Source organism: Apostichopus japonicus, chromosome 15 (genome assembly GCF_037975245.1).
Source record: "Apostichopus japonicus isolate 1M-3 chromosome 15, ASM3797524v1, whole genome shotgun sequence".
NCBI classification, from domain to species: domain Eukaryota; kingdom Metazoa; phylum Echinodermata; class Holothuroidea; order Aspidochirotida; family Stichopodidae; genus Apostichopus; species Apostichopus japonicus.
Genome location: NC_092575.1, coordinates 24,674,157 through 24,689,551, shown reverse-complemented (window position 1 = coordinate 24,689,551; position 15,395 = coordinate 24,674,157). Strand labels below are relative to the sequence as shown.

General features: G+C 35.9%; 1 protein-coding gene across 3 annotated transcripts in view; it reads left to right on the top strand.

The window, feature by feature from the left end:
- LOC139980848 (aromatic-L-amino-acid decarboxylase-like) overlaps nucleotides 1-15,395 on the top strand; it is a 72,247-nt gene that overhangs the window by 41,186 nt on the left and 15,666 nt on the right. For all 3 annotated transcript variants that reach the window (XM_071992821.1, XM_071992823.1, XM_071992822.1), the window contains exon 4: nucleotides 14,298-14,417. In XM_071992821.1, the coding sequence (XP_071848922.1) occupies nucleotides 14,298-14,417 (120 nt within the window). The remainder of the gene's footprint in view (nucleotides 1-14,297; nucleotides 14,418-15,395) is intronic.

The window sequence follows — 15,395 nt, the reverse complement described above, 5'->3', positions numbered from 1 at the left end:
TTATGGATTGGTCAATGACGTTCGTAGTGTATATTCATATTATCGGTGAGGTTTATTGGGATTCCAACGGATAATATCTTGGAGAAAAACACAGTTGAAAGTTGCAAAATTTTCAACTTTTATGCCACCATTTGAAGTAAGATTTAAATAGATGGGCTAGTTATGTATGTCGTTATGGCATAGTGGAGTCAGTGAGGTTGAGAAAAATCATAGAAAAGCACGCAAATTGTTTTATTGCACATGTAATTTTGTATGCACAGTAACCGTAGAAGGTGTACCGTAACAGTGCAATAAATGTACTAGATAGTCTATACTATCCACACTTTTGCCATCTGTGGGCACTGTGCTTGATATTATGATATTATGCCGATATGGATTATAATATTGAACTGACAAGAGAAGTCACAAGCCTTTACCAATTTTAATGAGCAGTAAACTTCTTGCATATAAGTACAACATGATATGTACAAGCATTAAGCATCACTACACACTTAACCCTACTGTCCAGAGAATACACACTTTTTATATATATACTGCACATATATACAGTTTCAGTATGACCAACCCACAGCTGCTGACCTTGTTCTGTGAACTGCTTGTAGTTCAAGGGTCCCATTAACCTTTGGGCAATAAGGTGTATCCTATGGCGTGAGAAAGCGGAATATATTACGTACAAATATATATCTCTAAAAAAAATATACAATTGAGTGAAATGCGCCCTGCACCACTGACGTAACAGTTTACCTGCCTTACAGATTTCAATAGGCACTTGCGGTAGATCGCAGGAAATTTGAGCTGTGCAAATGACTTTCACACGTTCGTTTCCTTTGCAAGGTTTGGCAAACTGCTTACGTAACACACCGGCTAACGTTCCAAACTAATAACCTTGAAATGTGAAGAAGTGAGCAGTTACTGTTAAGCCGGCTAGTTACGTACGGTACAGAAGGCTTCGCTGTCGAACGTACCGTAGTACAATCAGGGAGTTGTTATGGAATAATCCCTGGTACTATCATGTGCAATGTGATATCGCAAACCCACTAACTATGAACTGCATTAAGATTCTGAGCAAACATGTGCGTTTTATGAATGGCCAGTGTAAAGAACACGCTGGTCACTGCTGAAGTTACTGAACATCTCAGTCAGCACTTACAGAGCTCCGTACTTTGTACAGCATATATATTTTTCGCACAGAATATATTTTTCGTACAGAATATATTTTTCGCACAGAATAGGTCTTGAATATTAGAGAATATATATATTTTCTTTGCACACAATAAAAATATATTTTTGCACAGAATATAATTTCTCCTGTAGAATATATATATTTTCTGTCTCAGAATTTATATATTTTGCTAGAGAAAAATATTTTTCTGTCAGAGAATATATGTTTTGGTACTTTGTACAGCATATATATATTTTTCGACCAGAATATATTTTTTCGCACAGAATAGAATTTTGTTGTTAGAGAATATATATATTTTCCGTACACACAATAAAAATATATTTTTGCACAGAATATAATTTTTCCTGTAAAATATTTTTTTTTTCTGTCTCAGAATTTATATATTTTGTTAGAGAAAAATATTTTTCTGTCAGAGAATATATATGTTTCTTAACAAGATATATATATATATATATATATATATATATATATATTGAAAGAAAATATATATTTTTCTCTTAGAGAATATATATTTATATTATAAATGTTTTTGTGTCAGAGAATATATTTTTTTTTCAGAATATATATAAATATGTCTAAAATGTATTTTTGAAGTAAACCATGTATATATTTTGCAAGTAAAGCATATATATTGTTGTACACAATATATTCCGCTTTCTCGCGCCATAGTATCCTCATGAGGGTTTCTCCTAGCTAGTAGTAACTGGAATGTGAATAATGATTTATCATTTGATGACTTTTTCTCCTATACAATTCTAGCGTGATATTATACTATTCTAGACTGTCACTGTGTGAAGAATTTTGTACACTCTGCACAAGGGATGTGGTGGGAAGGTATGAAGGAAACACAGCACTGTAGTGTTTAACAGTTGATTTTAGCACTAGCAAGGGCCAAGGCTAGGTCTAACGTTAGGCCTTGCCTGCCATAGGCCTAACAAGTTTCAATGTGAATATGGCGATGGTCTTTATCTATCATGCTGCTAGACTACACAACCGAAGTTGAATGAATGTTTCAAATGTATCACGATAAAGCCTAGGCCTACTGTAATTGAATTAAACCGCATGCACATACGCATGTGATTTTCTCTGCAGTGCGTTAAACCTCATTTCGCCAAAAGTCACAATAGACCCTTGCCTAACTTTAAGTCTAATATAATTAAAGTAGGAAATGCAACAATAAAAGAAAAGGAAAATTGAAGATGGGCAGATACACAAATTAAAGGAGTAAATGAAAGCGTATAAAACGAGCATTTTGAAATACAGACAATAAGAAAAGCGTAACGTTAAGCCTAACGTTATCATAGGCTTAGTAGATCAGCAACTAAGCAGACTGAACAGCGAAATGCTAGGCTACATGATCAACAACTAGCTGAAAGGTGTTAAAAAGTCAAAAATACGAACCTTCTAGAATAGTGATTCTCTCCTCCGTGAACTCTTTCTTCGCCAGAAAATTTCTTACGGTTCCTGCCATCTTTCTTGAAATGAGAAGGCTTCTTCGAAAGGTTTTAAGAAACTGAACTAAAATACACCGCTGTTTTGGCACAATCAGTCAATCAGTACTGTGTACTATCATATACGTTTCATGCAGTGCGTTGTGCAGAGCAGTATATAGAAGACCGGTATAATGTATTACGCTGTGTGTACGTACGCGGTGCAGCAGTGGGTATTTGGTTTTGCGAAATCTGATTGGACAATAGACAGCGTTGGTATTTGTTTTGGCGTAATCTGATTGGATAAAAGTCAATCTTTACAAGACTGACTTTTATTTGCACCACGTGACTTGATTCTAGCGTTTTCATTGGATATATCTGTAAATCTAAAAAACGATTAAGTCAAGGATAAGACGTATTCAATCTATTAGCTTAGATTTCAGTTCATTTTCAATCAAATAGATTGAAAACTACTGTCAATCTTAGCTACCACTGACTTTGTCAATCTTACGAATTAAGAGAGTAACTTACTATTTTTTGCAAAATAACATTGTAATATGTAGCTTTAAGATTATAACAAACACGAAAATAAGACGAATTATGAATGTTCGTTAACAAGTATTTTATTGACTGATTTTGAACAGACAATTTTTTGTTATAGCCAGTCGCTTTTTTCTATGATTACAATAAACACAAAAGTCAAATTGGAATCGTTCCAAATTGCTGGGCGTCTCTTTCATTCTTCCCAAATGACATTTAGCTAATTTATGGAGTGCATTTGCTATATATAGCTGGATTCTAACATAGTTAGCTAATTTGGTTAGTTTCCTTGGCAACATGAAATTAGGAAGTCCATTTATCTACATTTAATGCATGTAAATTTAAAGTAAGGCCTAGGTGGGAGACTAAGCCGAAGGCACGCACCATCGACTTTTTCTTTACAAGAGCATGCTAGATCGTTAACCTACTTAAAGAAGAGCTGGAAATTATACTTTAACAAACTGGAATAGGAAAGACACCTCCTTTAAGATGATGAGATGTGAATTCGGAGACAGAATGTAGTTTACTTGTGAGCACTCAAGTTTTATGCTAAAAGGTGTTCCTTCTCAAATTGAGTTGTAGCAGCCTTTGTATGTTTCAGACATTTTTATGTTCTTGTTATCAAGCCAAAAAAAACAGCTATGACATGTATCAGGCTGACCTTTGCGAGCTGCGAATGTTTAAATCATAAAAACAACCAACTCGCCAGACTACGAGATCAAACTTACCCGAGGAGATGAGGTACCAAATTAACGAGACAAGTTGAAAGCATTCTCAGTTCTTAGCAGATTATGTGAGTGGCGCTGCATCAAAGTTTGTTGTAATTTTCAAGGGTAACACTGCACTTAAACAACATGATTGGAGCCCCCCCCCCCCCCCATGTTGGTCTTCCTCTCACCGTGCCTGATTCGATGTAGAACTTGAAGAGAAATAAACTTGTCGTAGTTTTTGCAAGATTGTCGATAATATGGTAGTGATTTAGAATAAGAATTGCAGTTTTTTTAATACTTTACATGTTAACGAGGAAAACGAGATCACGGAATGCGATAACTGAACTTGACACAAATCCACACCATTCATCGCCGTCCTCCAATTTGAAAAGCTGATAATAATTTTTTTCCAGGATAAAACTTTACAGCTTTTTGCTGTTTGAAGAGTAAGCATTTCTGATAATTTTTTGTGGCTTTGTTCATTCCTCAACACTCATGTCGTCCAGTTACAGAGTTGTTAACTTGTTGACAAATTCATAATCATGGACGTTAAATATGAATCTAAGAGACTCACTTTGGTCAGCTTGCGGCTTTGATAAGTTTCTGTTGCAGGAGGATTGATCTAAACTACATACATACATAGGTACATACATTCTTTGCGTTAGAAAGTAAAAAGACAAAAAAAACCCATCATCGATGGGACCGATGATTTTAACTTGGTAGGAAAAATATCCATCATGTGTACTTACTGTAGCGAGTAAAATACTATATATTAAGATTAATTTTAATACGTTTCACAGATTATATGGAATTCTTTATGTTTTAATGCTTCACTGCTGAAATTCTTTTTGAAACTTCTTGTAGTGAATTACGTGATAAGCGAAGCAATTGCGAAAGCAATTTTGTGAGCTTGTTATCTCTTGGGGACATAAACAGCCATGCATGATAAACCAAATCTAATCCGTAGCAAGATACCATTGCAATAAAATCAAGTAACCAAAAAGTAAAGAAAATACTCAATATTACTACCGTTACTTGTCACAGAATTTTTATTATGATGTCATAGTATTACCTTTGGAGATAATCTCATTGGATGACCACAGTGTTTTGTAAAGAAAACATTTTTTTGATCGTGAGATCATGGAAAAATTCAACGGATACTTAGTGCTTTTTTCAGGTGAAAAACTACTAACCAGTCCAAAAGAGTTCACCCAAAGTAGAAAACCAACTAGAATTCACAGAATGCAGACAGGTTTGAAAAATTACATCTTTGTTCACTTCTGAACTAGTGGCAGATTCAAAAGGAAGAGATTGTTGGTAGCGACTAAGAAGTGATTCTATAGGGTGCAAATGATAACATGTTTCTGTATAGGTTAGTTAGATGGATATAGTGCACCTGTTATATGGAGACAGGTAAGCCAAGCTTGATCTACGATTCCCGGGTGTTTAATTCATCAGTTTGATACATGTATACAATCATCTATTCACAATACAATACAATCATAGTAATTGCACTTTATTGTTCAGTTAATTACGATGCATCATTGTTTTTGTGTATGTACTTATCATTACTTGTAAAAGGTTTTTGACATGATAGTATTCAAATATATTCGAATTGGCACAAGAATGTTACCTATAAAGATACCAAGCGTGGTAAAAGAAAAAACAATCATCTCAATAATCAGGTTTAGCATTCTTCATCTCATCCCAATCTATGTGATTTAACTTTATTATAAATTGCTCTCCAGCTCCTTAAGCTACCTTCACTCTATATCGTCAATTGTAAGGCCGCAATGCGCGCACCTCTGTGCTGCAGCAATGTATCTATATAATCATATAACTGCTCTATGTGCAACGTCGCTGGAAAAATGACAAAACTGATTCTTGCCGAGTTGTGTTGAGATTTCAGAATGTCTGTTTGTTCTGTCAGTCATTCACCTGTAAGTAGCCCCATCTATCACAAGATGTTGCATTTCTCCGGTTACAAAACAGCTTAGCTTCCCTCAGTCGTTGAATTGCTCTGATCGGGAGAAATTTCCGGATAAAAGAAAGCGGACAACCGAAATTGATCCCAGCCCGCTGAGCCATTGGCATGATCCTCGGAAATTAGAGCCGACCAATTGTGATGATGAATGTTATAATCCCGGCGAAACTCTTAAGCCGTCCCTTCAAAATTTACTCCGCTCTGACCTTTTTAAGGGATTTTAAGTATCCTCGAGTATTCCGAAAGTGCAACTAAATACGTCGCGAGCCTTGAAGTAAATTCGAGATAGGATATATAGCCAGCGAGAGAATTGAGTTTGGTCTCGATTTGGTTTCTGTTTGTATCCTTTTTATCGTGTTTTGGTTAAATTCCTGTTTCTCTCATCCTTCTCTCTAGTTACTGTTCTTGTTAATAGTGACTGTAGCGATGATACTAATAGCAAAATAAAAAACTCTTAGGAAGAGAGAGAGAGATAACAAAGTCGGCCTGTCAACAAAGACATCGGAGAACTGTTCGGTCAGGTTTATATCCACTGAAGAGTGAAATAATACCAACATCAGATAATGATGTTGACAGATAAGTGTTGAATTCAGAAATACAAACAGATATATATACCTATGAAACGAGTATAGAGTTACGTAAAATGTACTACTCTAAGTGTGGGACTTTGCACCCTGCAGCAGTTATCTATGTCAAGACTATAAATTTGCAATTGCAAACTTGACACTTGTAATATTATGTGGATAACAATTGTCACTGATTGTAGACAGGGGTGACAGAACATGGAGGGGAGGGGGGGTTAATAAATGGGAAGGCGAAAGGCCACAAGTTATTGGACCATATTATATATTGCCATAGATAAAAACAGTGTTTCTCATTCTTGTTGCATCCCCACCCCCCTCCCTCGTTTTGGAATCCCAACAGGTTTTATACTGGAGGGGCCAAAATTCAGACCAGTGCCCACTGCTGTGAAAGTATTGCATGGGGGACCTTGGCCCCTGGTCTCTTGTATTGCAGGTCTAGCCATTGATCCCATATCTGTACCCCCTCCCCCACCCCCCACCCCTATTCCTTTCTGCAAGCTTGGTATGCCATGTCAAGATATCATTCCTACACTCAATTGGTGACAAACTACACAAAAATGATAAAAAGTCTTAAGAATTTTGCCAAATTTTTTATAAAGAGACTTTCAATATCCCAAAGAAGAATATAATTTGGTAATTATCGTCAAACCTTAAAAACATCACATTGTTCAATCAGATTGCATTTCTCTGCGATCTACTCTGGATTTACCGTTATGTCTTGGCCGTCCCGACTGCTGCAAAAGTGTACGTAAAAATAAAAATGAATTTGAATGAAAATTTATGGCTTTGACAGGAGATGAGGAAAGATATAGGTGACGACTATATAGACTGGGGGATTGATAGCGGCATCTGTCTTTCTCTTGATACGAGAAAGCAGATATCTGAAGTATACGCGTCAACATTTATTGACTGAGAAAGTCTGGCTTAGCATACGACGACGAACACTCTGTGTTTCGAAAAGTGTGATATTTTATAAACAGATATATCAAATTTGGTGTTAACTTTGTAAGATGATTCAGTTGCTAAGAGCTAAGTGTATTGAAGTGTTTTCATCTTTATCTTCTGTGTAAGAAGAACAAGATTGTTTACTATATGAGCACAACGACTGATTTTGTTTACTTTACTTGCCAGTGAATTCTTGCTAAAGTGTCATTGTCAAATTCTCATTCTTAATTAAGATGAATTACAAATTAACGCTGAAAGAATTGTCTTGAGTGATGTATTTACAAGTAATAGGTATATTAAAGTAACAAATGGAATGTCTTAGTGGTCAGAACGTTTTTATTTTCTCACCAAATCATCTTTGACATCATGAATTTTCTTCCGCGACGTCGTCTTTTGTATCTGGTTTAGTAATTTAGACCTTGGTTGTGCATGCCTTTGTAGTGTGGGCTCTGTCAATTAAGGTTGTGTCTACAACCGAAAGAGTGAATGGAAATATGTGAATGCTTCAAGTAAATTAACAATGAAACTATATTTCAGATTAAAAACATTTCCATCTCCATCACAGAAAGTAATCATTGTAATAAATAAATCAAGAAAAACAACACAAGTTGAAGCAAATATGGTTCGATGATGTCATATTTAGACTTGATCAAGCCTTCATCATTGTATGTGAATTAAGGAACATTAAATCTGTGATATTAGCTTAAAGCAGGGTTGTCCAACCTTTTGCAGAGGAGGGCCACATGGAATGATTATGATGGAGGAGGGGGCCGCATGAACCCTACGCTCGATTTTTCGATTTTTTGCCCGAAGCCCAAGGCAACAAAATGTGAGCACTGCGCGCGGAGCGCACTGATTTATTTTCCTTCCTGATAAAACATGAATAAAGTCCAGCCGCCCCCCCTCCGCTGAGAGAGTGTCACGCAAACTGCCCTGTATGTAGTTTTTTGGACCCAGAAGGTTTGAATGATTGATTATATAGCTTAAACTTGTTATCAATAGATCTGCTCACTAAAATTTCGCACCGTAGAGCATCTCTGGCGGGCCGGACGCAACCCTCCGGCGGGCCGGACTGTGGCCCGCGGGCCGTAGGTTGCACATCCCTGGCTTAAAGGGTGTGAAGACTTGCGCAAAAAGAAACGTCTCATGCCGGTAATCTGACGTAGTTTCAAATGAGGTGTAACAGAAGTGTTAGCTGACACCACCATCGATCCCAGAAAATACACACACAGCTTGCTACCGTCGGTAATTAGACACTAGTGTACAGTCAGTACATACAGCTGCGGTCAATACCCACAGCACAGTGTACAAACGATACAGCGATGGACATCTCAGGTCCAGCTAAAGATAACAAGGTATCACGTTTCATTACTGTCTGCATTTTGTAGCGACTCGAACAAACGTCACTTGCAAGCAACAGAAAGTTAACTTTTTCAGATGGCCGCACGTGGTTTGGGGCGAGTCTTCAGTGCCTTTAAAGAACATTAAATCTGTGATAAATGGCTTAATGGAATGAGATTTTTCATGGTGACTGTATACGGAAGTTGTTAATGACAGATTTAATTTTGCTCCTGGCTTACCTGTCTCCTCACAACCTTTAGCACTTTGTTCTACCGTGCCTTCGGATAGCTATATTGAATGAGATTTTTCGTAGTCTGTGTATGGAAGTTGTCCATGACAGTTATCTTTACAATATAGATCACATGATGATGGTTGGGTTTGTGCAGGCAGCTTTTATTATTAAAACAAACAATGGAAGACCAACTGGGAAACTCTAAACAAAGTTAAAAGGAGCAAAGAAAAATTTGCTAAAACTCGGTTTACGTTTTAGCCAAAATTTCTTATGCTCTTTTTCGAGTTTGTTCATAAAATAATGAAATATAAAATATATTAATAAATAGTGAAATATAAAGTTTAACTATCATACTCTGTCTCCTTCATGAGTTCAAGATGGTTCCAGTGATGACAAAGACTGTGTGAGATGTGTCGCAATCAAATGGTGAAATATGCAATAAAGTTTAGATGCCTATATGGGCAAGGTGCACACACACAGTAGGGCCTACCACAATGGTGATAGGATAGTTTATCAATTGTATGACATATGTTAATAGTGGATGATCTTACTCCAAGCTCTATCATCTGATAGTTAGAATGGATTCTAAATAATTTCTGAAATTGCGATGTAAAGAAACGCATGAGCTGCAAATTTTGACAAGAAAGTGAACATACTTTAAGCTGGCTATAATGAAAGATCTTACTCACTTGTTTTTTTGTGATAATTTGTGTAGGAAACCCAACGTAGCTAGGCAATACAATAATTCCCAGGAACGTGTGCTGAAGTCGCTTTGAGGAAAATTAATTTGTTGGTTGATAAGATTTGTGCAGAGCGATCCTTTTTAATTCTTTGACCAATTAGAAATAAACTAAACTTTAGTTTACACTGTTTCATACAATGCAAGTGTAGTACTATAAATGTTGGGTTTAGAGGAACTCAATAATTCTTAATATGTCAGCAATTAGTCAAGTCATTCATTTCCTAGCTGCATTTGGATTTATCTTACGTCATACTACATTCAAAACAAGGAATATTCACTGAATATTCAACAAGGTTTGGTGCCAGATGCATTTAGAATCTTGTAAAGAAAAAATGAATATTGCAAACCTTCGTTCTGGTTTGTCCGTCCATTGTCAGTTGAGTAAGAATCTGAATCTAAATTTGTCCCTTCTTTTTATATCAGTAATAATTTTGTTATATTTCATTACCAGGCCTGTCACTCACAAAGATAGTTAGGGACATTTAAATCTTTTAACTTTCTGTTTAATGAGAAATCTAAAACAAGAGAAGGCATTATAGGGGGAAAAACCCTGAATATTCAATAAGTTACATTAGAAATTGTAAAAATAAAAACTGCGTACATTCTTTTAATTTGTCTGTAATAATAATATTAAATTAAGAATGACAATTATTTACAGTAAATCCTTCTCTTCTTTTAAGTAATATTTTTTCGTTGTATTTCATTACCAGGCCTGTCACTCAAACAGACAGTTAGGAACATTTAAATCTTCTTACCCTCTGTCAGTTAGAAATCTAAAACAAATAGATAAGGAATAGAAGAAAAAAAAACATTGATTATTCAATAATTTTTGGTGGCAGTTTCATTAGAAAATAGTAAGAAACATTAAAAACATCAGCATACTCTGTTTTTTTTATATTTTGTCCTTGAGCACTTTAGTAAGAATCTGACCTATTTTACAGCAATTTGCTCTCTTCTTTGATATCAATAAATTCATGTTTATGTTATATTTCATTACCACCCTTGTCGGTCACCAAGACAGTTAGAGACATTTCAAATTTTTTACTTCCTTTCAGTTAGTTATCTAAAACATTAAAAGAGAAGGAATAGTCCAAAAAACAAAAAACACCATAGCAATTGCTCATATAGTCATTGATTTATTAAAAACCCTGACATGCAGGAGAGGAAATCTTTCAGGCGATCCTCAGCTCTTTAAACCAGATGCGAGCTTTTACTTTCAAAATCTATGTCATGCCAGATTCTATAAATCCAACTCTGCCTGCATAATGAGATTCAATCACATTTTGATACATGTGGAATACATTTAGGTATTAAGAGAATTGAATTTGGTAGAGAGAGCCTAAGTTGTTATCTATATATGTATAATGAAACATAAAAGATCATGGATGCCGAGAGATTATCGTTTAGCTTATAAATAAGCAACTATGGCTCTTCCAGTCTTAAGTCAATTTCGGTTCCCAACTATATATCTGGTTGTATAAAAATTCAAATTTGTGCTTTACACCCCAGGCATCCTACAGGCATTTGTATGGATTAGCATACTAATGAGGGTGTATTCCTCTCTAAGGTGAAATCGAGTTTGCGTAATGCAATTGCATAATTTCGTTCTATGGCATTCTCTCACGATAATGGAATTTACCGTCCTTGGAAATAGTCTCGGTTATGTATACATCCGCATGCCACAGAGAAAGAGAGAGACAGAGAGAGAGGCCATAGGTGCGAAAAACTGAGGCAAGAAAAAGAAGATGAAAAAGAATCAATCTAGCAGCTTTGTTTAAAAAAGAACGGGGAGAAAAAATAATCTAACTGATCGAAGGAAATCAAAAAGTATTACGTAGGCGTGAAATTAAAAGATTACTCTCGTGGGTGACGGTCTTGTGTTTGGGAGAAGTTTGCTATATCCATTAGGGGGCAGCCTTTGATTCAATTTTGGGGACGGTTTCTCCATGGACTGTTTTATGAAGAAACAAACGGTGCTAACACCCTGCGGGAAGCGAGGGTAGATATTTGTAATGAAACAAGCTCCCTGGAGCATTTGCGTTATGAAGGTCAATTGCATCTAGGGTGAAACATTCATGGCTTGCATTTCTTAGATATAGCGATGAACTCTATGTATATTGAAGGTGTATTAATTCATCGGAAACTGCCTGTGAGCTGGAGCACCAAATCTTGTATGTACACATGTTTGCAAAACCATCAAAATTCTTTTTTCCCCTCTTAAATATATTAAAATGATTGATTTGAGTTTTGGTTGAATTAAAGTTAAATTTTTGGCCATGACCAATCTACATGATGATTGGGTGGATCATATTCTAATGTTCTTTTTTATCCTGTTTTTCCTTTTTGCATATATATCCATGACTGTTAGATTGAATGGTAAAATTCAGTCTTTTAATACAAACCCTAAGAATCATAAAATGTAATTTCCATGATAGGGGCATAAAATACGATGTAAACTTTTAATTTGTTCCACTTAGAAACTTGTATGAGATGCCCCGATTATCCACCTTCTTGAACACCGACAGATAGATAATAACGATTAACAAATTGCTTATCTGCCGCAAAAAAAAAAAAGCCTTTGTCGGAACGGTAAATGGTTAAAGTTAAGAGTACCTGCTTGACATTTTGATCTTGGCGGAAGCTTCTCATCAGAGGCAGACTGTACAAGAGTAAAAAGCAAAGGAGACGAGTTAGATAGACGGATGAAATGGACAAGTTAATTCCAACTCTGTACAAATGCATATAGAATGGGAATTAGACCATTGATCTGTTCGGTGAATCAGAACGTGGGATAATCTGGCCATTCATGTGAAATGTCTTTTTCTCCGCCACCCAGATGATCCCTTTAACAGTACAAACTTTCAAATTAGATTGTTCTAGAACTTCAGCTTACAGATTACCTATTCTCACGCATCTCTCCGTGAAATTCTCCCCGGCATGCCAAAAACATTTTCTCGACGTTTCCAACATCTCTCTCTATATAGTGTGATAAAACCGAGTTAACCGGGTAATGTATACATCTGTGAAACACCTGTGTACTTCCTTACAGCATACTGCCGTCTCAAGTACCAACATTTCAATCATATTTTGTTTCACGAATCTAATAAGGGTCCTTGGACGGAATTTATTCAACAGCAAGAAAAAACAAAATGTTTTAACTCCTGTCAGAGATGTGCATACTGAAAAGCAATCTCTTTTCAATTTGTTGCAGAGTCTCACGTAGGTATCTGTGCCTCGAGACCGGCCGTCTCAAATGCACGCCAGTCCACCCGCCTCATAAAATATCTCTATGAAAAAGTCCGCAATAAAATTCTGTCAATTGATTTTTGCCAATGTCAAGTTTTTGAGGAGTAATTACTAAAAATTGTGACCTCTGGCTTGAAAGAATTTTCCTGCTTGATAAAACGATTTCTTTCTTCTTTTGACGATCCGCTGACTTTTTTTAAATCTTTTTTATGTGGACTGTGTATGACGAGGTATACTCGACGACAACTGAACTGTGAAATGACATTTTGCCTAAATGTGATTCGATTTTACACGTAAATGGTCACAATTTGGGAAAACCTGCAGCGATACAGAATGCATTACACGAAGATCAGATTTTTTTCACATTGTATATAGTTTGAAGGGAAATTGACAGTTTATACGATATCAAATTGAAAAACGAGAAGGGATATTAAATATAGTCGATGTTATAAAGTTTCCTTGCAGCCTTGGAGGTGGGTAATAATAACAATCCATTGAAGATACTCTGCCTGTGTTGTAGATTCAATGGTACGTGCAGGAATGATAATAGAATTAAACTGAAATATGAATATGAAATTGACAGAGTGGAAATTGGGATAGAAGCATAAATTAGATCAGAAAAGATGAAAGTATAAAAGGATATATGCTGGCTGTTGTTTATGGCTGACAAAATGACTCAGTGATTGAGAACTAGTAGACTTAAAGGCATCTTGTCAAAATTATTTTCTGAAGATTTTTCAAATCTAATTAATAGACTTGAGTCCTCTCCCTGCTCTATCTCCTCACAACCACCGTACAGGTATTCGCATTTCAAAATGGCCGGAGAAGTACTCTTTGTAATACTGTGCTCTCTCAGTGACTGACCCATTCCAGTCTACACCCTACTCACCCCCCCCCCTCACCCCCTTCTAATTCTATACACCCGTTGGGTCAGTAGCACATGAAGAGAACAGAATGAAGTTTCAATCTTGAGCAAGAAACCATTTATTTATTACTTACTATATTTGGTATTACGATCAGAACCGTTTCAAGGCTGTCTAATTCTTGTATATTGACATCTGACTTGTACTTCCTGTACAATGCAACTGACTTAGAGATGTAGAATCTGTACTTTATTCCTATTTACTGTAGCTGTCCACCCGAGGGTGCGACAGGGGGGGTCCGACGGAAAGGGAAGGGAGGAATGGGGGAAATAAAAAATATTCATGGAATCACTATTATTTGTAGTAATAAAGATTATCTGAAATTGAAAGTTTCAACCTGAAACTGTTTAACGAGTCACCATGTGTTTGTTATATTAATATATATATCTTTTCTTTCTTTTCTCTTTCTTTCTCTATATTTTCTCTGCCTGTAATAGATCGCTAGTCCAGCCTGTACAGAGCTTGAAACAGTTGTAATGGACTGGCTGGGAAAGATGATCAAACTACCGGAATCTTTCTTAGCTGGGGAGAAGGGTCTAGGTGGTGGCGTCATACAGGTAATATCTACGATGAAGTGTTTTGCAACTTATCTGTCTGCTCAATGTCACTATGTCCCAATTCTTTCCGTACAATAAGTAACCAGTGGTATGACCAAGTCATAACTGGTTGGTCACAAGTGTCCTGTCAGGAACGACTATGAATTTTTCATTAATTCATCTAGCAAAGCAGTAATATAGATAAGGGGGGTAGTGTCCCCACAGGTAAGATGAGGGTTATATGTGACCGATATGATTATCATGCATTCTGCTATAGACCACAAACTAATTGCTATACACGGTGCAAAAACAACCTATGCGAACTTTTCATTTGGGATCAAGCATATATTCCTCTCCATAACTCATGAGATTTTGCATAAAATTCTTCTTTAATATATATTTTTATTTCTTTTTGAATGGGTCACGTTGATTCCATATGTACTTGGGATATAAAACAGTGGATATAGTGACAGTTTTTTTTATCGTACTTCAAATTTATGAAATTGGCTCTTTCCCTGAGTGTGATATTTGACAACAAGTATGCACTTGCACACCTGACATTTTTTCTCTCCCAGCTTTGTGACATGTCTAAATTTATATACCAGTTATGTGATATGTCCATTTAATGTGTGTCATCTCAGAATGTCACATTTTCTTGTCTCGTGTGATATATATATATGCGAACATTAATTGTTTTAGACTTGAATGTGTCACTTTCTTTAGTACCTATTTTGGTTTTTTTTTTTTTCATTTATATTTTCTTTGTGCTATGCACTCATGAGTCTTTATGACATTTACTTTATACATACACATATGACATTTTGATTCCATGTGTAATATGTAGGCCATACACGCCTAAACTTAAGTTTATATAATTATAATAATTTTGTTACTCTGTGGGAATTTTCCTTCACAAGTGTGACATTTTGTATTCCATGCTCAGTGATATATATCTTTCTAAAGATAATAAACACATATATGCAATATTTTTGTTTCCAT